The sequence below is a fragment of the Muscardinus avellanarius genome, assembly GCF_963383645.1.
Source record: "Muscardinus avellanarius genome assembly, chromosome: 16".
In the NCBI taxonomy this organism is placed as follows: domain Eukaryota; kingdom Metazoa; phylum Chordata; class Mammalia; order Rodentia; family Gliridae; genus Muscardinus; species Muscardinus avellanarius.
Genome location: NC_137802.1, coordinates 66,789,763 through 66,816,873, shown reverse-complemented (window position 1 = coordinate 66,816,873; position 27,111 = coordinate 66,789,763). Strand labels below are relative to the sequence as shown.

At 48.1% G+C, this 27,111-nt stretch overlaps 1 protein-coding gene across 1 annotated transcript; it reads right to left on the bottom strand.

Annotated features, from left to right (window-relative positions):
* Positions 1 to 11,872: 11,872 nt before the first annotated feature.
* Positions 11,873 to 25,562, bottom strand: MTNAP1 (mitochondrial nucleoid associated protein 1; the record flags this gene model as incomplete). Its single annotated transcript, XM_080714116.1, has 4 exons — positions 24,050 to 25,562; positions 16,902 to 17,009; positions 16,277 to 16,384; positions 11,873 to 11,895 (listed from the first exon to the last, which is right to left on the bottom strand). Exons 1-4 carry the CDS (start codon positions 25,551 to 25,553, stop codon positions 11,873 to 11,875), a joined length of 1,743 nt encoding a protein of 580 aa, XP_080570242.1. The 5' UTR covers positions 25,554 to 25,562.
* Positions 25,563 to 27,111: the final 1,549 nt, after the last annotated feature.

Sequence of the window (27,111 nt, the reverse complement as noted above, 5' to 3'; positions counted from 1 at the left end):
CCTGCCTCGGCCTCCTGAGTAGCTGGGATTACCGGTGTGCTTCTGTGGCACCTAGCTAAGCTTTTTCCTTTGAAAAATGTCACTTAGTAGCTTGGCATGGTGGCGCAGGCCTGTAATCCCAGTACTTAGGAGGCTGAGACAGGAGGATTACAAGTTTAGACCGGTCTCAGCAGCTTAGTGAGACCCTGTTTCAACATAAAAAATAATGTAGAAAAAAGCGCTGGTGGTGTATCCCTTAGGTAGAGCCTACCTAAAAAAAAAGTTTCTTTTTTACGAGCTGGGCATGTTGGCCCACGCTTGTAGTTCCAGTACTTGGGAGGTTGAGACAGGAGGATTGTAGGTTTGCATCCAGTCTCATCTACTTAGTGAGGCCCTCTGAAACTTAGTGAGACTTGTTTCAAAAATAAAGAATAAAAAATAGGGCTGGGGGTGTATTTTGGAGGTAAAATGCCCCTGGGTTCCTTCCCCAGTAAAACACACACACACACACACACACACACACACACACACTCATTTACTTATTCCCTCAATAATCCTGTTGGTTTTATTCAAGGTGTAGACATCATATTACACATGGAGACAGGACCAGGACCAGGTTCCCTCTGTCCTCAAATAATTCTAATGGGGAACAGACTTAAAACATGTATATGGTCGGGCATGGTGGCGCACGCTTGTAATCCCCACGCTTGGGAGGCGGAGACAGGAGGATTGCACAGGTTCGTAGCCAGCCGCACTGGCTTAAAGAGACCCTGTTTCCACATAAAAAGTATATAAAAAAAATAGGGCTGGGATTGTAGCCAAGAGGTAGAAGGGCTTCTAGGAACCCCAGTACCACTAAAACAAACAAACAAACAAACAAACCTCAAACATGTATATGTTTTTTTGTTTGTTTGTTTTGTTTTTTTGGTAGTATTGGGGTTTCTGGAAACCCTTCTATCTCCGGGCTACACTCTCAGACCTATTTTATATTTTAATTTGGAAACAGGGTCTCTTAAGACAGAGAGGCTGGCTTCGAACCTGCGTGATCCTCCTGTCTCTGCCTCCCAAGCACGGGGATTACAAGCGTGCGCCACCATGCCCAGCAAACATGTATGTTTAAATCCATAACTATGGTATATGACTTATTCTTTCTTTCTTTCTTCCTTTCTTTCTTTCTTTCTTTCTTTCTTTCTTTTTCTTATTTTTGTGATACTAGGGAGTGAACCCAGGGGTATTCTGTCTCTGAGCTACAGCCCAGCCCCATTTTATTTTTTAGTTTGAAACAGGGTCTCACTAAGTCGCAGAGGGCCTCACTAAGTAGCTGAGGCTGACCACGAACCTGTGATCCTCCTGTTTCAGCCTCCCAAGTACTGGGATTACAAGTGTACACCACCACACATGGCTCTTATTTTTTATTTTTATTTTGAAGCAGGGTCTCACTAAGTTGTTGAAGTTGGCCTCAAACCTGCAGTCCTCCTGTCTCAGCTTCCCAAGTCCTGGGATTACAGGTGTGCACCGCTACGCCCTACTGGTTTCATTCGTGATAGTAAATATCTCTAACATATCAAAGTAATTATTATTCTCAGATATACCTTATTTTATTTTTTGGAATATTGTTGGGGAGGTGCAGGAGAGGGAAAGAGCAGTGTGAAGGGCTCAAGTGTCCGGAGTCTTCCCTGCTCCTGGGAGAGCGGACCTGATTGCTCTGAGAGGTCGCCTGGAGGCTGAGCTGCTGCTGCCACCTGCTGGCCAAGAGCGGTATGCAGCTCCGAGCATCCAGGCTGGGCAGAAAGCTCCCACCCGGAGACTTGGGTTATGTCCATCTATCAGCTGGGCCAGCGAGTGGAGGTCATTCGGAGGTCTTGGGAAGCTGAAGCCCAGGGCCAGTGCTCTAAGAGGTGCTGTACACTGACCGTGAGCACATAAACTCATCATCGGAAGAGGCCAGGAAACCAGGGGCACCCTTCTGCCGGGGGAGCCTTGCGTTGCGGCGGCTGTAAGGGTAAAAGAGATCCCTTTGGAGTCGTTGAAAATTGGAGTAGACACTCTGATGTTCCATTCGGCTCTGCAAAGCACTGTGTTGCAGGTTTTTATGAAGTGTGCAGTTGGAAACATTCACAATTTCTTGGCTGGAAGGAAGGAATGGGCGGAATCTTTCCTTTCAGAGCTTCCTGCCTGTGAGGAACCTCAGGGCGCTCTTACAATGACTGCCAGACAGTCTGTACCTGCAGGGCTGGCTCCTAGGAGCCCTCTAAATGTGAGACTTGATCTAACCCTTACACACACCACAGCCCAGGCTGAGGACAGCCTCCGCTGTCTCTTTTTTTTATTTGGTATTGAACCCAGGGGCATTTTACCTCCAAACTACATCCCCAGCCCTATTTTCCTATTTTATTTTTATTTTCAAACAAGGTTTCACTAGACTGATGAGCGTCTCACTACTTATTGAGGCTGTTCTCAAACCTGTGACCATCCTGTCTCAGCCTCCCAAGGACTGAGATGGCAAGCGCGTGCCACAAGCATGTGCCACAATGCCTGGTTTGTTCTTGGCATTTCTACCCAAAGGAGCTGTCCCCTGGGCTCTGGAAGCCATGTAGGTTTAGAGCAGAGATGAAAAGAGGGCAGCTAACTTCCCCAGCCAGTGTCGGGGTGCTTGCTCCAGGTCTCCCCGGCCCTGCTCTATTTTCTAAACACTTTTGGGGCTGGAGCTGCCAGATGTGCACACTCATACCCTCTTCCAGATGTGCACATTCATACCTAGACCCTGCTTAGCACATCTTCTTACGATCCACTCCTCTTAGACTGCAGGAGGAGTTCAGATACTTTGCTGTCTTTGGAAAATGTCTAATGACCAGGAGAAAGGCCAGCCAGCGGCTGAGGTGCATGGGAGGGTCAAGGTCTATCTGGCGGGGGAGGCAGAGGTGACTTAAAGATAAGCCTGAGCCGGGTGTGGTGGCGCCCGCCTGCCCGCCTGCCTGTGCTTGTGCTTGGGAGGCTGAGGCAGGAGGATCACAGCTTTGAGGACAACCTTGGCTACTTAGGCCCTCCGCAACTTAGTGAGACCCTGTTTCAAAATGAAGATTAAAATAGGGCTGGGAGTGTAGTTCAGAGCTAGAAAACCCCTGAGTTCAATCCTTAGAAACACACACACACACATACACACACACACACACACACACACACACACACAATGTGAGCCTATTTGTACACAGAGACTGCTGGAATTTCCAGGTGATTACACCCAGAGTGACTTATCTCTTTCTCTACTTCTCTCTTGAAGCCCTGGGACTGTCCCTGGTGTGGCCAAGGTTTCTGTGAGGGTGGCAAGGCCTTGAAGGACAGGGGGCTGGGGAGCTGGGCGATCAGGCGGGGCGCTCGGCAGGGCGGCAGGATTCCCGAGGAGGCTTCTCGCGGTGTTAGCATCTCAGCAGCGAGCATCTCTGCAGCTGTCCCCAGGCCTGTGGTCCAACGGGAAGGTCTGCTATGGCCTAGATGCCGCTTGGTGCGGGGCTGGCTCTGTGACGGGCCGGGCCGCTGGGAGGGCTGACTGATCAGTGGTGTGACTTTGAGCCAAAGTACTCAGCTACACCAGGCCTTGGCATAGCGGCTACGTCCCCAGCTGGATCTTATTTTTCATTTGGAAACAGGGTCTCACTAGGTTGCTGAGAGCCTTACCAAGTCACCAAGGCTGGCTTTGAACCTGCGATCCTCCCGTCTCAGCCTCCCAAGAGTGTGCGCGCCACCATGCTTGGCTTCGTTTTTTTTCTTCTGTGCAACGCTGGGGCCTGCACATGCTCAGCAAGCGCTCTGCCATGGCCCTTCTTGCTTTTCTCTAGCTGGGGGTTCTGAGTTTCACTTAAGCAAGCCCCACCCCCGCTGTTGGCGGGTTCTCCACCAGGGCCCCAGTGCTGGCTGTCCCCATGTCTACAGCTCTGCTGTTCTCCCCTCTCCCCACCCCCATGGTACTGGGTATTGAACTCAGTACCCAGGGGGCATTCTACCTCCAAGCTACACCCCAGCCCTATGTTTTCTATTTTATTTTGAAACAGGGTCTCACTAAGTTGCAGAGGGCCTCACTAAGTAGCTGAGGCTGGCCGCGAACCTGCGATACCTGTCTGACTCCCAAGTACTGGGATTATAAGCATGCGCCACCACGCCCGGCTCTATTTTTTTTTTTTTTTAAATTTTGAAATAAGGTCTCTCAAGGCTGATGAGAGCTTCACTACCTGCTGAGGCTGGCCTCAAATCTGTGATCCTCCTGTCTCAGCTCGCGAGTACTGAGATCACAGGCATGCGCAGACCACAGCCAGTGGATTTCTTTTTTTTTTTTTTTTATGGTACTGGGGTTACTGGAAGCCCATCTACCTCCGGGCTACACTCCCAGACCTATTTTTACATTTTTATTTGGAAACAGGGTCTCCTAAGCCAGCGCTCGTGGCTGGCTTCGAACCTACACGATCCTCCTGTCTCTGTCTCCCAAGCGCGGGGATTACAAGCGTGTGCCACCACGCCCGGCGTGGATTTTTTTTTAATTGCTATTGTTATCTACTGGTTTATCAGGAAGAAAAATGTCACATTTTCTTCATCTTGTGATATTAGGGATTGAACTGGGGGCGTTCTACCCTTGAGCTACACCCCCAGCCTTATTCTTTTTTAATTTTTATTTTGAAACAGGATCTCTCTAGATTTATGATCACCTCACTACTTGCTGAGGCTGTCCTTGAACCTGTGATCCTCTCGTCTCAGCCTCCCAAGTACTGGGTTTACAAGTGTGAGCAACCTTACCTGGCTTTTTCCCTTTTTTATCCTGTCATATGAGACTGCTTCGGAACTATCTTGAGCTTTGATTTCTCTGTTGTACAAAAGAAACTACACCATGGTTACAGAAGAGGCCGGACCCTTGGCTTCCTTGCACATTTGACTTTATGGGCCGCTGAAAGTCCAGAGTTCTTTGTAATGGTTAGACAGGGCTTGACTCACTCTTAGGTCTAAAATAAGCCTTATATGAGCAGAATCCATTACTCTTCAGAAAGCTAAGTATCTCTTGTGGTTTCCTAGACAATTTAGGATTTTTCTCTTGCAGTAAGAATTCCTAAGAAGTCAAGCTATAAGCTCTTTCTCTTTAGTGTTGAAAAACAGGCCATCAGCCGGGCGTGGTGGCGCATGCTTGTAATCCCCACGCTTGGGAGGCAGAGACAGAAGGATCGCGCAGGTTCAAAGCCAGCTGCTTGCGATGGCTTAGGAGACCCTGTTTCCAAATTTAAAAATAATGTAAAAATAGGTCTGGGAGTGTAGCCTGGAGGTAGAAGGGCTTCCAGGAACCCCAGTACCACCAACCAACCAACCAACAAACAAACAAACAGGCCATCATGCCACTGAAGTGCGGTGAGACTCAACTGGTGGGGGTTATTAGAAACTTTGTGTGTGTGTGTGTGTGTGTGTGGTACTGGGGATTGAACCCAGGGGCGTTTTACCTCTGAGCTATATACACCTGGTGCTATTTTACTTTCTATTTTTATTTATTTATTTATGGTATTGGGGATGGAACCCAGGGGCATTCTACCTCCAAGCTACACCCCAGCCCTATTTTTATTCTTTATTTTGAGACAGGGTCTCACTGAGTTGCAAAGGGCCTCACTAGCTGAGGCTGTCCACGAACCGCGATCCTCTTGTCTCAGCCTCCCAAATGCTGGGATTACAAGCGTGCGCCACCACGCCCGGGGTTATTTTTTATGGGAGTCATCAGAAACTAACCCGTGGTCTAGGGAACCAGATGATGTGCTGGTGTAGGGCCTCAGCGCACACCAGGGGGCGCTCGGGCGTGAACCCCCATCAGCCTAACCAGGTGGGAGGTGCAGAGCCAGCCTCCACGTGGAGGTTAATTTCCTTTCTTTCTGTATGTGGACTAGCTACTGAAACCACAACAGGCCTAGGGCAGATGGACTGTGGCTAGAAAGAATTGTCTACAAAGTGGTACAAAGTGCACCTGGACCAAAAGCTAGCATGGGGCCAGTGCGTGACAGTCCCCTCAGCCCGAGTGACAGTTCAGGGCCACACCACACGGAGCACATCTCATGCACGCTGCCCCAATTTCAGCTGTAAATGAGCAATTAAATCAACCTCTTCTGCCGGGCGGGGTGGCGCACGTTTATAATCCCAGCACTCGGGAGGCTGAGACCGGAGGATCGCAGTTCGCGGACAGCCTCAGCTACTTAGTGAGACCCTCAATAACTCAGTGAGACCCGGTTTCAAAATAAAGAATAAAAAAATTGGGCAGGGGGTATAGCTCAGAGGTCAAATGCCTCTGGGTTCCATCCCCAGTCCCACAAAAACAAAACAAAACAAAACAAAATTTAAGCCACTGGGAAAGGAGAGCGGTGGCTATGTTGATTTGGGGGGGGGTGCAGAGAGAACAGTCAGAGGTGTGGGAGAAAGCAGGGGAGGAGTCACGCTTGGGGTCTGAGCGCCAGTGCAAGCCACGCTGGACGGCCCTGGGGCCAAGTGACTTAAGCACGGGAACATCTTCATCCCAGGGTCGCTCTGTGGCTGCAATGCATGGAGAACTCCGCGTGGGACGGGCACAGGCAGACGCCCAGCGGCAGCCAGAGGCCAGTGTGCATTGTAGGGGCCTTTTTCCCTCGGTTCAGGGGCTTTAGAACAGCTGCTATGGATGAGTTCTTACTATGTTATTCCTTGCTGGAATGAATAAATGTACTGAGCCCCTGCGAGGCAGGCAGTTTCTCCCCAATTTACAGCCAAAAGGAAACTGGGTGATCTGCCCAGGGCACACCCACCCATGTCCCGGGTGAGGTTCTGAAGGAGACAAGTGATCAGAGCATGTATTTATTTTTTAAAAATATAGACTGTGCCAGGTGTGGTGGTGCATGCCTGTAATCCCAGTACAAGACACTTTCAAAATAAGAAATAAAATAGGATTGGGGATAGCTCCAAGGTAGAATGCTCCTAGGTTCTATCTCCAGTACAACCCCCCCCCCCAAAACAGACAGACAAACAAACAAACAACAGGTGGTGACAGCGATATGTAAAGAAGCCTAAGTAGCCGCGGCCATCCGCAAACCACGATCCTCCTGCCTCAGTCTCCCAAGTACTGGGATTGCAAGCATGGGTCACCACGCCCCGCTCCAGCCCTGCATTTTTAATAGGGAGGTGCATCATGCAGCTCCCCTGTACACTCAGTATTTCAGAGATTACTCAGGGTTGAACAGAGCAGGAGCAACAGGATTCATCCCCTCACAGATCATGTGCGCCCGGCTGGGAGGCCAGAGCTCCATCCTTCAGGAGCAGAGCCCACAGCATTAGTCTTGCCAAGTCCAGAGAGGCCCGGGATTGCTGTAACTCTTGTGCAGGATGGAGAGGGGGGAGACTGGCCGGCTTGCATGGGGCTGGCTGGATTCTAGGCACACTGCCGGAAGCCTTGTGGAGTTGTCCAGCTGCTGTCCTGCAAGCAAAACCAGCCTTGCTGCTCATCTAGGGATGCTCTGGCCAACACCATGGGATGGGGGAGTAGGGCAAGGCTGTTTATTTTTTTCTTTTTTTGCAGGTCTGTGGATGGAACCCAGGGTCATTCGATCTCCAAGCTACAACCCCTGCCCTATTTTGTATTCTTTTTTTGTGTGTGTGGTTCTGGGGGTGGGACCCAGAGGCTACCCACCTCTGGGATATGCTCCCAGCCCTATTTTATATTTTATTTGGAAACAGGGTCTCACTAAGTTGCTGAGAGCCTAAGTAGCTGAGGCTGGCTTTGAACCTGTGCAATCCTCTTGTCTCAGCCTTCCAAGCATGGGGGATTATAAGTGTGTGCCACCACGCCCGGCATATTTTGTATTATTTTGAAGCAGGGTCTCACTAAGTTGCGGAGGGCCTAAGTAACTGAGGCTGTCCACGAACCGCTATCCTCCGATCTCAGCCTCCCGAATGCTAGGATTACAAGTGTGCGCCACCATGCCCGGCTTGGCAAGGCTGTTTCAAAGCGTAAATCAGGTTAAAGGCAGTTTTCGGCTTTTATAAAGAGATGAGTAGTTACCTCTGCCTCACCCCTGGCCTCTGCAGGTGGCAGTGTGACCACCACTGCAGTCTGGAAGAGTCGCTAATCTTTCTGAATAAGCTTTTAATGTATTCCATCAAAGGTGATTGGGACTGGACATGCCAATAAACTTGGTAGGATATTTGTAGAGGTGAGCCAAAAAAAAAAAAAAGTATCCTCATTAGGCAAGTGCACATCCATTTCTTAATCAAGTTGTTTACTTAGAGATCTAAATCTACAAACCAATTGGTCATCGGCTTCTCTCAGGTCTCCTAAGTGAGGTGATGGAGGGGTCCTTACAGGACTTGACCCGTGGTCTCTGGTGCACCCCCAGCACAGGTGAGCAGAAGCTCCTCCCTCCCTGGGGCATGTGTGTGGGGCTCCCAAAGGCTTCTGGAAAGTCACCCACGTTAAGAATCAGTTCTGCCAGGCGTGGTGGTGCACGCTTGTAATCCCGCGCTTGGGAGGCGGAGACAGGAGGATCGTGCAGGTTCGAAGCCAGCTGTGCTGGCTTAAGAGAACCTGTTCAAATAAGAAAGTATAAACACGGGTCTGGGAGTGTAGCCCAGAGGTAGAAGTGTTTCCAGGTACCCCAGTACCAACAAACAAACAAACAAACAAACATCAGTTCTCACTACCTAATTCAAAGAAGTCAGCTCAGGGAGTTTGCTGTCTGCTGCTACATGTGAGTTAGAACTCTCGCATTGACCAGCATGAAACAAAACCTTCTTAAGGACGCAGGTTTCACATTCGTGGTAATCTTGGTAACATGATACCCTTTGGGACTGATGGCTCAGTAAGCAGTTCTATTCTCCTAAGGAGCTATATTGTAATTAAGTTAAATATTTCCATTATGTCTTAGCATTCTGATTATGGCAAGTGGTCCTAGTTTACTTATAGTAACATAAATGTTAATAAAAAGCATGAGACAGCCCTTTGTGCTGCCTCTGGGCAACAGAAGCACTGGGGGCTAGAGGTAACCAAGAAAGGCCTTTCCTGTTTGTTTCCCAACCCCGCAGTGTTTACGGCAGTGCTTCGCAGTCTCCCTCAGCACCCACACGCAGGTGTTGTATTCCTCTAGGGTGGGGTCAGCATGCTTCGTCTGTAAAAAGCCAGGCAGTAAATATTTTCACTTTTGGAGCTCAACTCAACTTTGCTGTTGTGATGTGAAACAGACAACACCCAGCAAATCAGCAGGGCTGCGTTCAGCAGGACGTCACTGGACAACAGGTAGGGGCAGGATCAGGCCTGCGGGCTGCAGAAGCCTGCTGACCCTGCCCAGGGGCCCAGGAAAGAGGACAGCTTCGGAGTCCTTCCCTCCCCCTCCCATCCCGATTCCTGACCCTGAGGACTGCGGGTGGGTGTGGAGGTGTGCTTCATTAAAGGTAGACCCATGCCGGGCGTGGTGGCGCAGGCTTGTAATCTTAGTGCTCGGGAGGCTGAGACAGGAGGATCCCACAGGTTCGAAGCCAGCCTCAGCTACTTAGTGAGGCTCTCAGCAACTTAGTGAGTCCCTGTTTCCAAATAAAGTATAAAATAGGTCTGGGAGGCCGGACGTGGTGGTGCACGCTTGTAATCCCTGCGCCTGGGAGGTGAAGACAGGAGGATCACGCAGGTTCGAAGCCAGCCGGGCTGGCTTAAGAGACCCTGTTTCCAAAAATAAAAATATAAAATAGGTCTGGGAGTGTAGCCCGGAGGTAGAAGGGTTCCATCTCCACTGCCACCACCAAAAAAAAAAAAAAAAAAAAAAAAAAAAAAGGTCTGGGAGTATAGCCTGGAGGTAGAAAAGCCCCTGGGTTCCACCAAGACCACAAAAAAAAGGGGGGGGGGATGCTTCACAGTGAATGGGCACAAAGCTTCTAAAAGGAAGACTTGCAGGAGTTCCAGCCAAGTTCTTAGTATGTATGTATGTATGTATGTATGTATGTATGTATTTTTGGCACTGGGGAATGAACTCAGGGACATTCTACCTCCCAGCTACACCTGCATCCCTTAAATTTTTTTTTTTTTTTGTGGTGCTAAGGATAGAACCTGGGGACGTTCTACCTTTGAGCTACGCCCCAGCCCCCCTCCCCCTTTTAATTTGGACACAAGGTCTCGCTAAGTTGCTGAGAGCCTCACTAAGTTGCTGAGGCTGGCTTGGAACCTGTGATTCTCCCATCTCAGCTCTGAAGTACTGGGATTATAGGTCCGCACCACAATGCCGAGCTTGGTAACATTGAACTAAAGATAAGGTAATGTAGTACTCCATTGATGACCCTTCTGCGTACTTTCCTTGACCACGAGCGTCTGTTGCAGAATTAAGCTCCTCCCACCAGGGAGCCAGGGGGGGCCCAGGAAAAGGAAAGGGGCGTGAGGCCGCCCCAGAACCCAGGCTTCCAGGGGCAGGAAACGTGCAAGTCAGCAGGTGCTCTGCTCAGGGCAACACGCTGCTGTGTATTTTTTGGGGGGGTGGTCTGGGGCGTCAGAGGGAGCGACCTTCGTGTCTTGGCACAGGGACGGCACAAATGGAGCTGAGCTGATCAACACGCACCCGAGTGTGCGACGCACGGCTAACCGGTGTTAGGAAGGGGCCTGGGTACTTTCTCAGGGTGCTCTGTGGGAAGCATCCACACTGCTCTCTAGAGGCCAATGCCCAAGTCACAAAGTTAGGAAGACAGTGAATATTTTTCTTCCCTGAGTTCTACCACTGGCTACGTTCCCAAACCTTTAATTTTTTTTTTTTTTTAATTTGAAACTAGAGCTGGGGCTGGTGGCACACACTAGTAATCTCAGTACTTGGGAGGCTGAGACAATAAAGAAAAAAGAATAGGAATGAGGGTGTAGCTCAGAGGTAGAATGCCCTCTGGGTTCCATCCAGCCAGGCTCGGTGGCACACATCTGTAATCCTAGTGCTTAGAAGCCTGAGACAGGAAGATCGCAGGTTCAAAGCCAGCCTTAGCAACTTTAGCAAGACTTTCAGCAACCTACCCTGTTTCAAAACAAAAAATAAAGATGGCTGGTAGAGGTGTAGCTTGAACTAAAAGGTAGAATGCCTCTGGGCCAATCCCCAGCACCAGCAAAAAAAGAAAAAAAAATTTTTTTTGAGATAGGGTCTTGCCAAGTTGTCCAGGCTGGCCTCAGACTTCCATCTTCCTGCCTCAGACTCCCAGTCCAGGCTACGTGGACTATTTTGATGAGGGTGGAGGCCCAGAAAACCCACCAGACCAACCCGCCCCTGGCAAAGAAAAAGGAATTTCTCAGGTACTCAAAGATATTCTGGAGAAGGGATGTGCAGGATTCTGAAGTTGCTAGGGAGAAATGATAAATCACACGTGCTCTTACACTAAGTGAAGGTGAATCAAGGTAGCTCACCCTTGCACTCTGTGGCACAGGTTTGAAGCCAGCTTCAGCTACTTAGTGACACCCTGTTGCCAAATAAAGTATAAAATAGGTCTGGGAGGATAGCCCAGGGGTAAAAAAGCCCCTGGGTTCCACCCCCAGCAACCCCCCCCCCCAACACCAAAAAGCCAAAAAACCAAGAGAAAAAACCCGAGTTACTGATTTTTCCTGAAAATTGAGAACTAGCTGAATTTAAATGACACTTTATCATCTTCACATCTTCTCGAATAATAATTTCATGATTGACCACAAAACTCTTTTTGTTAAGTCGCTTTTGAGGGCAAGCCAAGGAAACTTCCAGATAGAACCAGATCGGTGCACTTGTAATTGTTTGGGATTCCAGTGACTTTATTCTCTGGCTCCCTCTCCCTGTCCCAAGGCCAAGCGCACCGGCTGGCCAGCCCAAGGCCGACTCTGCATGTTCCCGCGGCTCCAAAGCTTGCTCGAGGTGGAGGCGTCCGGGTCAACTCACTTCCGCCAGCGCTGCAGCTCTTTGGGCAAACAGAGATAAATGTAAGGCTCCAAGGGGCCACTTCGATGGATGGTTACTAGCTTCTCCCTCTACAGATCATTTCTTGACATTCTTGTTTTATACATTTAGTTTTTTGGTACTGGGGATTAAACTCAGAGGCAGTCTACCTCCGAGCTATATACTTATCACCTCTATTTTTTATTTTCGAACACTGTCTCACTAGGGTGATGAGAGTCTCAATACTTGCCGAGGCTATTCTTAAACCTGTGACCCTCCTGTCTCACCCTCCCAAATACTGGGATTACAAGCATGTACCACCATGCTCAGCTTGTTTTATAAATTTATTATTTATTTACTTATTTATTTTTATTTTTTTTGCAGATCTGGGGATGGAACCCAGGGGCATTCAACCTCCGAGCTACACCCCCTGCCCTATTTTTTATTCTTTATTGTGAAACAGGGTCTCACTGAGTTGCAGAGGGCCTCACTAAGTAGCTGAGGCTGTCCGTGAACCGCGATCCTCTGGTCTCAGCCTCCCAAGTGCTGGGATTTCAAAGCGTGCGCCACCACGCCAGGCTTGTTTTATAAATTTAGAAAGAATTTTGGGCACAAGGAGAAATTTCTGCTTCACACTCTGTGACCTTGGTTAAGAGATGTGAAAATAACACATCTTTTCAGTATCTACCTACCAATACCAGGTATCAATTGAATAACTAATTTCAGATGCTACAACTGTAAAGAAAACCCTTGAGCACACAGAGATTGCGAGTCTTCATTTTTTAAAAAAGAAGTTGTGATTCAGTTTGTGAACTATATTGGCTTTTAGTGTACAAAGTTATTTTTTATGTTGAAAGTGCCAGGCTTTTATCTTTTCAAAATTATGGGAAAATACTAAATACTAGACTTTTCTGGATAGCCTCCTATAATGTCTTTTTTTTTTTTTTAATGGTACTGGGGATTGAACCCAGGGGCATTCTACCTCTGAGTTACATTTTCATTCCTATTTTTTGTTATTTATTTTGAAACAAGGTCTCACTATTCACTAAGTTGCGGAGGACCACACTAAGTAGCCAAGGCTGGCTGTGAATCTGTGACCCTCCTGTCTCAGCCTTCCAAATACTGAATTACAAGTGTGGGCCACCACACACATCTCTATAATGTCTTTGTGTGTGTGTGTGGGTTTGGGGATGGAACTCAGGGGCATTTGACCTCCAAGCTACATCCCCTGCCCTATTTTTTCTTTCTTTCTTTTTTTTTTTTTCGGTGGTACTGGGGTTCCTGGAAGCCCTTCTACCTCCGGGCTACACTCCCAGACCTATTTTTACATTTTTATTTGGAAACAGGGTCTCTTAAGCCAACGCGTGTGGCTGGCTTCGAACCTGCGCGATCCTCCTGTCTCCACCTCCCAAGCACGGGGATTAAAAGTGTGCGCCACCATGCCCGGCTTTTCTTTTCCTTCCTTCCTTCCTTCCTTCCTTCCTTCCTTCCTTCCTTCCTTCCTTCCTTCCCCTCCCTCCCTCCCTCCCTCCCTCCTTTCCTTCCTTTGGTACTGGGGGTTGAACCCAGAGGCTTTCTACCTCTGGGCTATACTCCCAGACCATTTTTTAAAAAATATTTTATTTGGAAACAGGGTCTCACTAAGTTGCTGAAAGCCTAAGTAGCTGAGGCTGGCTTTGAACCTGTGCGATCCTCCTGTTTCAGCCTCCCAAGCGCTGGGATTACAAGCGTGCACCACCACGCCGGGCTATTCATTCTTTATTTTATTTATTTATTTATTTATTTATTTTTTGCGGGTCTGGGGATGGAACCCAGGGGTATTTGACCTCCGAGCTACACCCCCTGCCCTATTTTTTATTCTTTATTTTGAATCCGGGTCTTACTGATTTGCAGAGGGCCTCACTAAGTAGCTGAGGCTGTCTGCGAACCGCGATCCTCCAGGTCTCAGCCTCCCAAATGCTGGGATTACAAGCGTGGACCACCACGCCCGGCTCCATTCTTTATTTTTGAAACAGGGTCTCACCAAGTTGTGGAAGGCCTCACTAAGTAGCTGAGGCTGTCCACGAACCGCATTCCTCCAATCTCAGCCTCCCAAATGCTGGGATTACAAGCGTGCACCACCACGCCTGGCTCTCTATAATGTCTTTTTTAAAAACTATAAAAATTGCCAGGTATGGTGCTGCACGCCTGTAATCCCCACACTTGGGAGGTGGAGACAGGATGATTGTGCTGGTTTGAAGCCAGCCTTGCTGGCTTAAGAGACCTTGTTTCCAAATAAATAAATAAATAAATAAATAAATAAATAAAGAAAGTAAAAATAGGTCTGGGAGTGTAACCCGGAGGTAGAAGGGTTTCCAGGAACCCCAGTACCACCAACCAACCAACCAACCAAACAAAACTATAAAAATCTATTTTTAGGCCAGGCACAGTGGCACACACCTGTCTGAGGCCAGCCTGGGAAGCTTATCGAGACCCTGTCTCAAAAAATAAAAAGGTTGGGAATGTACCTCAGTCATAGAGTACTTGCCTAGAATGTATCAGGTGCTGGGTTCAACTCCTAGTAACACACAAAGGTTAATACTTAAAAAAAACAAAGGTATGTTGAACTATAAGATAAATGAAATCTAGGCAATTTCCTTCTGGGTAAGACTTTGGGCAAGCTGAACTCTGAACCTCATAATTAGGTTTTTTTTTTTTGGTACTGGGGATGGAGCCCAGGAGGATTCTATCTCCGAGCTACACCCCCCAGCCCTAGTTTTTATTCTTTGTTTTGAAACAGGGTCTCACTATGTTGCAAAGGGCCTCAACAAGTAGCTGAGGCTGTATGCGAACTACATCCTCCTCTCTCAGCCTCCCAATACTGGGATTACAAGCGTGCATCACCATGCCTGGCTTGAAGGGTGTTTGTTTTTAAACGTTAAAGCTAGATTAAAGCTGGGCGCAGTAATCCCGGTACTTGGAGGGCTGAGACAGGAGACTGCAGATTTGAGGACAGCCTCAGCAAACAGTGAGATACTCACCAACCCAGTGAGATCTTGTTTCAAAATAAAAATAAAACAAGGTAGGGTATGGCTTGGAGATAGAATGCCCCCTGGGTTCAATCCCCAGTATCATTAAAAAAAAAAAAAAAAAAAGCCGGGCATGGTGGCTCACGCTTGTAATCCCAGCATTTGGGAGGCTGAGACAGGAGGATGGAGGTTTGAGGACAGCTTCAGGCCCTTTGCAAGCCAGTGAGACCTGTTTCAAAATAAAGAATACAAAATAGGGCTGGAGGTGTAGCTTGGAGGTAGAATGCCCTTGGGTTACACCCCCAGTACCGCAAAAACAAACAAACAAAAAATTTAAGGCAGCCAGGGGTGGTAGTGCAGACCTACAATCCCAGTATTTAGCAGGCTGATATAGGAGGATTATGGGTTTGAGGCTAGTCTCAGCAACTTATTGAAGCTCTGTTTCAAAATAAAAATAAAAAGGCCAGGCGTGGTGGCTCACGCTTGTAATCCCCGCGCTTGGGAGGTGGAGACAGGAGGATCATGCAGGTTCGAAGCCAGCTATGCTGGCTTAAGAGACCCTGTTTCCAAATAAAAAATATAAAATAGGTCTGGGAGTGTAGCCCTAAGGTAGAAGGGCTTCCAGGAACCCCAGTACCACCAAAAAACCCCACAAAAAACAAAAAACAACAAAACAAAACAACACACACACAAAAACAAAAACAAACAAATAAAAAGGACTAGGGGTGTAGCTTGGTGGTAGAATGCCCCTGGTAGCGCTGTATGGGGAGTTAATTCACAGTACAAAAGAAAAAAGAAAAGTAGATTAAGACAGTTATAAGTCTTCGGCACACTGGCAGTGACAACTGTGTTCCGTTCCCCTCCCTTTTTATGGCAGAAAGCTGTTTGGTTTCAATGTTAAAAAGGAGTTCTCAGGCAAAGAGGAGAGCGCTTTCCCTCTGGCAGGGAAACAGATTGGGGAGAAAAAGCTGTGAACACCAGGCCTCCCCTGAGGACATGGAGTGGAGACAAGAGCAATTACGTAAATTCCAGCCCAATCTTCTAAAGGCCATTATAAACAACACCTCTGATAAAAAAAAAAAAACCCAGAGCATTAGACAATAGCTAGTTCACTAGGGAAATAGGATACTGCAAAACTGTGATATGGAAAGCCATTCAGAAAATCCCCCCCCAGGCAGAGGACTGGAGTGACCTGTGTCCCGGCTGAGGATGCGGAAAGGCTTACTGAGGTGCTTACTGAGGTGCTTACTGAGGTGCTTACTGAGAGGCTTACTGAGAGGCTTACTGGTGCTTACTGAGAGGCTGAGAGGCTTACTGAGGTGCTTACTGAGGTGCTTACTGAGATGCTTACTGAGGTGCTTACTGAGATGCTTAGAGGCTTACTGAGGTGCTTACTGAGATGCTTGAAGCTCCAGCTGCAGCACAGCATGAAGTACCCTGCGAAGAGCATCGTCACGCTGCCCACGCCGCTCTTCCTGATGGTGGTGTTGCACCTGATCCAGCCTGTTCGGAGGGAGACACGTCTAATCGTTTCTGCACATGGGAACTGCGGCCATCAACTGTGCTATTCAACTTATCCTGCTTGGCTTAGGCAAAGGAATTGCAATCCAGAGAATTTACGCAGCTATACAATATAGACAGGTGTTTTAAACAGATAAACAGGTTGAACACAGAAGATTGAACAAATCAAACTATTTGCCCTTGTGTTTGGGAGCTTGGTTAAGTGGTGGGACAGAGACTAAGCGACTGGTCGACCTTCCTGGCTTTGCAGGAGCCGCGTGCGGGCGAGGAGGGCGGCGGGCGGCCGGGCAGGAACGCCAGCCGTTCAGGGCTTGGCAGCTGCTGACGCCTTAGCTTTGCTGCTCTGTTATGTGCAACTCCGAAAGGGAAACAGACAAACACGAGACGACAACTGTTCTTTTTTCTCCTTCCTGTTGCCTTAACAGCAAACAGTAAGAGAAGCATCTCCCAATACCTGGAGCCAGTAATGGAAGCCAACAGTTAGCCACTCGGGCCTCACCTTCGTGCACAGCTCCCAAGAGCCTCATGAGAGGCGAGGTGGAGGTGGTAAGCCTGGTCGGGGGTTCCAAACGCCTTATATCAGCCGAGCTTCTTTCCAACAAAGGAACTACGGTTCCAAACAGAAGTCACTGTGAAAAGCATCCGAATCCACCCTTCCCCAATGGTCAGCACTGAAGGTTCCCAGGACTGGCCTTACGGAAAGTACATGCTGGATAGGTGGGTTAATGATCTCTGCACTGAAATGGAGTTAAGTGTTGAAAGTAAAATCCATTCTGGGTCAGAAGGTTTTTCAAATGGCTAAGAGAGTCGCCTGGCGATCAGGACCTAGCATTTATTTTTGACCGATGAATACACTGCCCCAGGTGATCTGTGGACACAGGCTTAATCAAATGAATTACACGTAAGTTCTACAACCTGCTAAACATTTAGCAAGAAATATGGTCTACTGCAGTCTGAGTATTCCTTACCTGAAATGTGTGGGGCCAGAGTGTTTTAGATTTTGATAAATCTGGAATATTTGCACATATATAAGGAGATATTTGGGGATAAAACTCAGGTCTATATACAACACAAAATTCTTTGTATCTTTTTAAGTCCTGGGGATTGAACCCAGGACCTTGCACAAGCTAAGCAGGCACTCAGAGCCTGGAGACAATTTCACGTGGCATTTTGTCCCCTCCCCCTTTGGCAGTGCTCCTGTCCATGCTAGGCAAGCCCTTACCACGGGCCATACCCTGGCCCCTGTCTTTTATTTTTTTTTTGGTGGTACTGGGGATGGAACCCAGGGGCTTTTCTACCTCCGGGCTCTACTCCCAGACCTATTTTTTATATTTTATATGAAAATAGGGTCTCACTAAGTTGCTGAGAGCCTCACTCAGTAGCTGAGGCTGGCTTCGAACCTGCGCGATCCTCCCGTCTCAGCCTCCCAAGCGCTGGTATTACAAGTGTGCGCCACCACGCCCGGGCCCTGTCTGTGTTTTGACTGAGGCATGTTCTGTGAAGTCAGGTTTGGGATTTTCTACTTGTGGTATCATGTTGGTACTTAAAAAGTTTCAGGTTTTGAATTTTCCGATTTGGCATGCTCAATCTGTATTATAAATAAGTTACTGTGATCAGCTACTACTATATACAGTAAACATATCCGTTCTGTTAGACCACTGGTATTGCTGGCCAGTAAACCTTCCTAGTATGTTCAGTACATGAATAACAGGTAGAACCAGAAAAGAAGGCTGTGTAATTCACGTTTTCCTGCACCTGTTTTTTCCTCCACGTTTGTGATGACTGGAAGGTAACTTCTATTACTGAGGGCTCTCTGTCTTGGCACGGTCAGTCAGGACAAAGGACAAACTAGGCAACAGTCTCACCACCCTTAGCAGGGGCGGCACAATTGCCGAGGATGTAAAGATACTAACCAAATAATCATTATTTTAAATAACAATGAAAAGAATCATACTGGCTTCCAATGAATGACACAGATCATTCTTTTGCAAAGCTAATGTCTCTTAATGCATGAACCGGACATGGTGACACAGGCTGAGACAGGAGGATGGCAGGTTTGAACCCAGCCTCAGCAACTTAGGGAGGCTCTCAGCAACTTAGACCCTATTTCCAAATTAAAAATAAAATAGGTTGCCGGGCGTGGTGGTGCACGCTTGTAATCCCCGCACTTGGGAGGCTGAGACAGAAGGATCGCGCAGGTTCGAAGCCAACCTCAGCAACTTAGTGAGGCTTTCAGCAACTTTGTGAGACCCTGTTTCCAAATAAAATATTAAAAAGGTCTGGGAGTATAGCCCAGAGGTAGAAAGCCTCTGGGTTCTACGCCCAGTACCACCAAAAAAACCCCCCAAAAACCCCTAACCAAATAATCAGTATTTTAAATAACAATGAAAAGAATCATACTGGCTTCCAATAAATGACACAGATCATTCTTTTGCAAAACTAACGTCTCAGTGCATGAGCTGGGCATGGTGACACATGCTTGTAATCTCAGTACTTGGGAGGCTGAGACAGGAGGATGGCAGGTTTGAACCCAGCCTCAGCAACTTAGGCAGGCTCTCAGCAACTTAGACCCTGTTTCTAAATTAAAAATAAAAGAGGTCTGGGGATGTAATCCAGAGGTAGAAGGCTCCTGGGTTCCATCCCAAGTAACACACACACACACACACACCCCCCAAAACCATAGCACAAGGCATGGATGGCCTCAGGAACCCCGCCTCAGCAGCGTGAGGCCCAGTGGGGCTTGGACCCATTTCTCCTTATCCAGTCAGGTGAACTATTTACTTCCAGTCGGAGGTTTAGGCCGGCTCCCGTGATGCCATGAGACCCTGAGCTGGGATCTAGAGACAGCCAGGGGAGGCTGCCCCTGCGCCCTGCACCACAGCAGGCCTTCAGGCGTGGGGCCAACGGCTTCCCTGCCGGCTGCCTCAGGCTCCTGGGTTCTGGCTGACCCCGCCAGTGAGCCTCTGCATGGCCTCTCCTGACCCCGTCCTGTTGACTCACCTTCATCACCGCCCTCACACCACAAATCCCACCCAGGGGCCAACAATGCTCCAGCCACAATGACTCTATTCTCTAATGTAGCTATCAAAACCTCTAGCCAGGCTCGGAGGTGCAGGCCTGTAATTCTAGTACTTGGGAGGCTGAAATGAGAGGATCACAAGTTCAAGACTAGCCTCAGCAACTTAGTGAGACCCCGTTTCAAAATAAAAAATAAAACAGGGCAGAATGCCTCTGGGTTCAAACCCCAGTACTCCCGCACCACAACAAACAAAACAAAGAAACTACTCTGTCTAAAATTTCCTGTTGCCGGGTGTGGTGGCGCACGCTTGTAATCCCAGCGCTTGGGAGGCTGAGACAGGAGGATCGCGCAGGTTCGAAGCCAGCCTTCTCGGTTTAAGAAACCCTGTTTCCAAATAAAATAAGAAATAGGTCTGGGAGTGTAGCCCGGAGGTAGAAGTTCCCTGGGTTTCATCCCCAGTACTACCAATAAAATAAAATAAAATAAAGTAAAATAAAATTTCCTGTTACCCTTCTGGCCTAGTCTGAATCCCAGATGTAAATCTGATTCACCCCCTACGTAGGCTTTAAGTTGCTCACAAGCTCATTTTCCTGAGGCCTGAAGCTGTGGTGTCTAATGCAGATTCTCTTTTCCCAGACTGTTCTGTTTCAAAATAAAAAATAAAACGGGGATGGATGGGGGTGTGGCCAAGGCAGAATGCCCCTGGGTTCAATCCCCAGTAACACACACACACACACACACACACACACACACACACACACACACACACACACAAATGTAATTCTTAGCTGGGCATGGTGGTGCACGCTTGTAATCCCCGCGCTTGGGAGGCTGAGACAGGAGGATCGCACAGGTTTGGAGCCAGCCTCAGCTACTTAGTGAGGCTCTCAGCAACTTAGCGAGGACCCTGTTTCCAGATAAAATATAAAACAGGTCTGGAAGTATAGCCCAGAGGTAGAAAGCCCCTGGATTCTACCCCCAGTACCCTCCCACTATACACACACACACACACACACACACACACACACACACACACACATTTTGGATCTTGCTTCAGAAACAGTTTCTGGGGATGATTCTTGGCAATATTTAATTAAAATTACCCCAACTGATTTTTTTCTTTTTTCTTTTTTTTTTTTTGCAGTGCTGGGGGTTGAAATTGTTTTTATTTATTTATTTTTTGTGGTACTGGGGAATCTCTAAGCACTCTACCTCCAAGCTACACCTCCAGCTCTTTTTACTTTGTTTGGAAAACAGGGTCTCGCTAGGCTGCTGAGAGTCTCAAGACATTGCTGAGGCTGTCCTTGAACCTGCCATCCTCCTGTCTCAGGCTCTCAAGTACTGGCCACCATGCCTGGCCTGGGAGTGAAATGGCTAATTGTCCAGGATGTAGGAACAATGGTTAATTGTTCCAGGAATTGAGGAACCAAGGATGTAGTTCTCTCCTTAAACTTGAGCCAGCAAAGCCAGGGCACCCTGAATTCTGCAGACTCATCTCCGAGCTCAGCCGAGAGCACCTCACGGCTGCAGAGGACTCGGGAAGCCTCCTCTTGAAGGAAGGAGGCCACGTACCGCTGAGGGCCTTCAGACCTTTGCACTTGTTGAGTTTTGACATTTAAATCGACATCTCAAGTCTGTTTTCCCTAAGGCCAGGAAAACTCTCGGCAATAAGTCCCTGCAAATTCTTTTTGCTGAACCTCAAAAAGATGATTCCTAATGCTGCGGAACTTTTATTCCGAATCAACTAAAACCGGACTCAGCAGCATCCTCAGAAACACCCGTCTGCTTTGGCATTTCCTATGTTGTGAAACACCATTTTTCTCTTCAGCCAGATGAGAATTCTTTTGGCTCTGGCATCTGTTATCAAAATGTCAAGATCTTCTGTTCTGCCTCTCAAGGCCCAGGGACTGTTCTCATCTGGTGAACTCACTGAACCTGACTCGGCTGCCCTGCAGTAGAGGGCTTGTTTCTGTGACAGGTGTCCCAGCGCAGGGAAGTGCATCTGATTTACTCTCAAAGCCCATGGACCAGTTTGGTAAAGACCACCAGGTCATGTTAGGTGCTATCCATTAGCTGGAAACTGACATTAGGAAGTTATTTTATTTTCTGAAACTCAGTTTCTTTGTCTAGAGAAGATAATGCCAACTTCCTAGGACCGGCATGAGGTTATGTGAAAAGACCTCCAGAGGCCCCCAAGGGTCATGCCTGAACCCCGGTGCCTGTCAGTTCAGGTCCTGCCTTCTGTGCAGAAGGAGTAAGTTGGCTTCCTGAGAGGAGGAAGGCAAATGACCGCCGCGGTCTTGCCTGAGCGAGGGAGGGCATCGCTCATTCTCTTGTATAAGAGGGTGCGGACAGAGCTGGGTGTGGGGACCGACCCTTGTAATCCCAGCATTCGGGAGGCTGAGTCAGGATCATAGTTTGTGGACAGCCTCAGCTACTACGTAGTGAGGCCCTTTGCAACTCAGTGAGACCCTGTTTCAAAATAAAGAATAAAAAATAGGGCTGGGGGTGGAGCTTGGAGATAGGATGCCCCTGGGATCCACCCCCAGTACCACCAAAAAAAAAAAAAAAAAGGTGCGGATAGTAACATCACGTCAGAGCTTTATGAGATTAAATGTGAGGATACGTAATGTGCCCAGCATGACAGTCATCACCCACCAACATTAGTTCCTCCTCTAAAATGAAAAGTAGGAAAAAAAAGTGGATGCATCAGGGATGTTCCTTGGCATTGTAACAGCTAGAAGAGGAAATAAGCCTTGTGTACTAGGAAGATTTATCATGAGGTGAGTGTCTACACATGCAATTGAAAAAAACAGAGAAACGGAGCTGCTGCAAGCGCCTGTTCCCCTCACGGGGCGTTTCCTACAACCTGGCGTGGCGGGAAGGCTGGCGGGAGCCCCAGGACACTGGGCTCCCCTCGCATCCCCCTATTGGCAACGCGACAGCGGACGGACCACTTCTCCCTGCGCCTGGTCCATCAGCTGCCAGACGGAGACGGAAGTGCCGGACACTGCAAAACACTGCAGATGTTAACGCCACTAAGAATGCGTTTAACATGGAGCGGGAGCCTGGCTTTGGGACAGCTTTGTACAAAAGGCCTAGATGCAGAACTTGTATTTAGTGGGGTTGCTGAAGAAAAGTAGCTTTAGCTAGCAATGCTTTTCCCTTAATATGCACCCACTGAAACCCTTTAGAAAGGGCCAGTTACAAGGGCTGGGCGTGGGGCTCAGCAGTACAGCAGATGCTTAGCACTCCCGAGGCCTTGGGTTCAGTCCCAGGGCCCTGCCCCCGCCCCACAGGTAATTACAATACCAAGAAAATGCTTTTGAGACCAGACAAATAAAAGTGTAGTGAGTGATCATTTGCTTAACTATTGGTTTTGAGGTGCAAACCCATTGTGAGTTGTACTAAGTCTCCTGTCAATATAAGCCGGAAGCACCAAAGACCATTATTCAGGAGACAGAATGATGCTGTTGTGTGCCTCTAGGAAGTCTTAAAAGCAAAACCCCCCAAGGCTTCCCGACAAGGAAAGAGACCCGCTTTATCAATTGTCACCAGAAAGGTAACCCTGTAACTAAACGTGAGACAGAGAAGGAAGTGGGCAGAGCGGAAATGCCTGCGGGAACTTGCCAGCTCCTGATTGGGCCTTGATCTACCCTCGGTCACCTAATCTGGCCGTCAGCCAGGGGCACCCAGGAAGCTCCTGAAGAGCCTGACAAGCCAGGTCGATGTCCAGCGTCCCTCCCTGAGCGCTCCCACCCCACCCTGCAGGGCTCGAGTGCAACCTCAGCCTGCCCTGGGTCCTGATCTCTGTGGCTTAGCTCTCCAAGTGCACAGGCTCCTACTCTTTCTGCCACACCCTCCACCCTGGCCCTGATCCTCACTTGGCTTCCTCTGCCACCAACTGCCTGTTATTCTTACACGGCCAATTTTAACTCTGCCATATACCCCCATATCTTCAAATAATTTTTTTTTTCTTGTGGTACTGAGGATGGACCCAGGGACATTCTACCTCTGAGCTACACCCTCGGTCCAATTTTTTTTGAAACAGGGTCTCACTGAGTTGCAAAGGGCCTAAGTCGCTGAGGCCGTCCATGAACCACGATCCTCCTGTCTCAGCCTCCCAAATGCTGGGATTACAAGAGTACGCCACCACGCCTGGCTTCAAATAATTTTGAACTGCATCTTCTACGCCACTCCAAATTTCTAGATGTTGCATTTGATTGTATATCTAGAACCTATTTTCTGTGCAACCTGGTCCCAAATGAATTTTGAGCACACTGCCTTTTCTATCCAGGTGAATTCTGAATCCTTTATACTTTGCTTGAGTCTGTTAAGCTTTGATACACATTCAATTTCTATCAGCCAGGCCTCTCCCCAATGTAGAAACTCAACTGCTACCAAGATTACTGGTCTACCCTGGCCCAACATTCAACTCCTGGTGGAGTAGTGGGATTACCTACAAATCATTCCTGGGGCAAAGAGGAATGTTTTCACAACTTTAGGGCACTGGGCTCCCTAGGTAAAAATAACCTATATGAATGAAAATATTAGTATTCTGAAACATACTCAAAGGGCACAGAACATTCTGGATGGGCTCAATGGCTTCTGTAACTGAGCTTGTTTACCTTGTGAGAGACTTTCTCCCTGGGGACTGGCAGCGTGAGCCTTCTGGGCAGCTGAGTTCCAATACTGAGGCTTCCCTGGCAATACCCCTAGTCCGAGATAACCAGGATAGAGCTCTGGAAACCACTCCAGCCCCACAGAGCCGGCAAGGACCTTTCTGTTCGCAGCACCCACGTGACTGATGAAGGAACTTGTAGAAACGTGGTGCTGGGCTACACAGGAAGACTGCGGGTACCCAGCGTGCAACACAGGAGGCTGCTGGCTACATGCGGGCTCCAGAGAAGTTTGTCCCTTCCTCTCCACTAACAACTTTACATCGGGGACTTGATGACAGTTGTGGAACTGTGCTTCCTCTTCTTGAATAGATTTCACAGCCAGGGAGGCAAGACTTTGAGTACGTGCTTGTGATACAGAAAGCAACTCATGGTAAGCTCCCTCCTGCAGAGCAAAGCCACTTGGAAGTGGGCCTTCATCTTTGGGTTTCTTCTCCGTGGCTGAACCAGGAGTGTTGTAGTGCTCAAAGCCCTGGCCCAGGGAAGCCCACTCTTGCAGTTCTGTGGCGGGCACGCTTCCCTCTGCATGTCCTTTGCGTTCACGTGCCCCTACTCCAAAGCCAAGGCCTTTTTCCTGGGTTTCCTTGACTTGGATTTTATCTGCTGGGCTGATGTGAAGGCCCACGAAGAGTGATTCTGAGTTCTTTTCCTGAGTGTTGGCATCTCTCACGTCAGTAGAGACTCCCGGGAGGCGACTTCTTCCTGTGGAACTGTTCTCTTTGCTCCACATGGATACTCTTACTCTTTGGACCCCACTGCTGAGATTCCTTGGGGAATGAGAATAATCGTCAGTAGGCAAATCTAGTGATTTTACGAGAAGTCCCTGTCGTGGGGCATCAACTGTGTCCAGTTTCATTTTCACAGAAGTGGTGGGTACATCATTAGGCACAGGTGAGGAATATTTTCTATCCTGATTTGACAAAGAAGGTTCCACTGAACCAACCAGCAGAGGTGCTTCCGTCTCTGGAGGATGAGACTCACTTTCCTCTGACCGAGGCAAGTCTTTGGCAAGCTCTCTTTCAGGAGAGGGGTTATCAGATGGATAAAACTGAATCTTAGTTTCCTGCTGTAAGGCAACCTTTGGTTCGATGTGTTTTAATGTTCTGAAGGAGAGCTGAGTTTGATCCTTGACACCCTTGTCTGCCTTGACAGCTCGACCTGCCTTTGTAGCACTGGCTCTTTCTGAGCTCACAGATGGGAGTGGAAAGGATGAAACTGTCTGTTCTGGTTTGACCCCTACCAGTTTGGTAGTTCGTTCTTTACTCTCTGCCTTTGACTCTCTCCCTTTGGCTTTAATTAATTCTTTGGTTGGCCCCTTTGCTATTTTAGCATGTGGAAAAGTAGCTGCTTTGGACTGATTCTGATCAGTCGGTAAAGTAGGCCTGACCTTACAGTATGGCAAGTGGGATTTTAATCGTTTAAACGGCTTCTTGCAGTAAGGACACACTTCCATTCTGGGCTGAATATCACAAATTCTCTTCCTGAAAAAGGTAAATGTGAGATGATGAGAAACATATAGCTTTTAGAGTAAATACCAGTATCTTACGTGTGTATTTTACTTTTTACACTCATTTGGAACAAACTAGGTTAAAGGAAACTTTAAAAATGTTTTAATTCATTCTTTCTTATACAGAGGCAAAGAGTAGACATACTTTGATTCTTTCTGGTTCTATTTATTGTTGGTATTTTACATTTTTCAAATTCCTAAAGATCAACTATATGAAAGAGTCAAAGAGGTTTCTAAACATTCCTAATGAGATGAACAACTATGTCTAGTAGATTAATACTTATAGCCAGATGTGGTGGGATACATTCCTATGACCCCAGTACTCGGAAGGCTCGCAGGACAAAGTTATAGGATAGTCTCAGCTACTTAGACCCTGTCTCAAAAAAGAAAAGTGCTAGGAGTATAGTTCATGGTACCAATCCCCAGTAACCCTCTCCCAAATTAAGAGGTGGTCGAAGGAAAAGATGTCCAAAATACCAGCCAAAATACAATGTTTGCTATTTCAGTTAGTGCAAGTTAACTGGATGTTACATGAGAATAAAAAAATTGTTTCAAAAGTCTTAAATACATCACTCAGGGTTGAAAGAGGAAAGAATAAAAAACTCAGGTCAGGATCCAAAGATTATGGAATAGAGGTTTCAAAACCAGTACGAGGAAATCCACTGTGGTACAAGAAGAAAACGTTAGAACTCCCGTTGTTTAAGCATGAGAAATGAATCTATACTAATGTTCGGCAAGTTATTCATATTCTATAATAAAAATGTGCATGCATACCCCCACATATATGAAGTGTATATATGGCACACAAATAACATATATGAAGAGACGTAATCTCCAGCCTTTTACTTTTTTTTTTGGTACTGGGGATGGAACCCAGGGACATTCTACCTCTGAGCTACACTCCCAGCCCTATTTTATTCTTTTACTTTTGAAACTCACTAAGTTGGGGAGGGCCTCATTAAATTGCGGAGGCTGGCCCCGGACCTGTAATCCTCCTACCCCAAGTACTGGGATTAAAATCGTGCGCCACCACGCCCGGCTTCCACGCAACACCTTAACGTGGTTGCCTATTTCCTTACCCCAGCTCCTCCAGTGGACGAGGATGCTAATTTTGCGGTTGTTTCTCCCAGATCCCCATGCTCCCAGGTCACCGTTCCCGAGTTTGGCAGAAGGAAACTTTAACGTCAACCTGTGTGAGACACAATCAGAGAGTTATACGGCGCCCCATAGTAAGCGTGGCACAGAACCGAAAGCAATACAAACCGGGTTCTGTGCCTGGCAGTTCCCGGGGACGTTACGGGAAGCAGCGAGTTAAGACTTCACCAGCCTCCAGGCACCAGGCGGATCTCGCACATCACACTCACCTCCACGCTCTCTCCCCCGCCGGCCAGCACACGTTCCCTCCCCCTGCACCCCGCCTTCATCTGGGAGCAGCTCCGCTCCTTCCAGCGGGTGGGCGGGACCTCAGGGAGAGCCAGGTCCGGACAGCAAGGGCTCAGCGAGC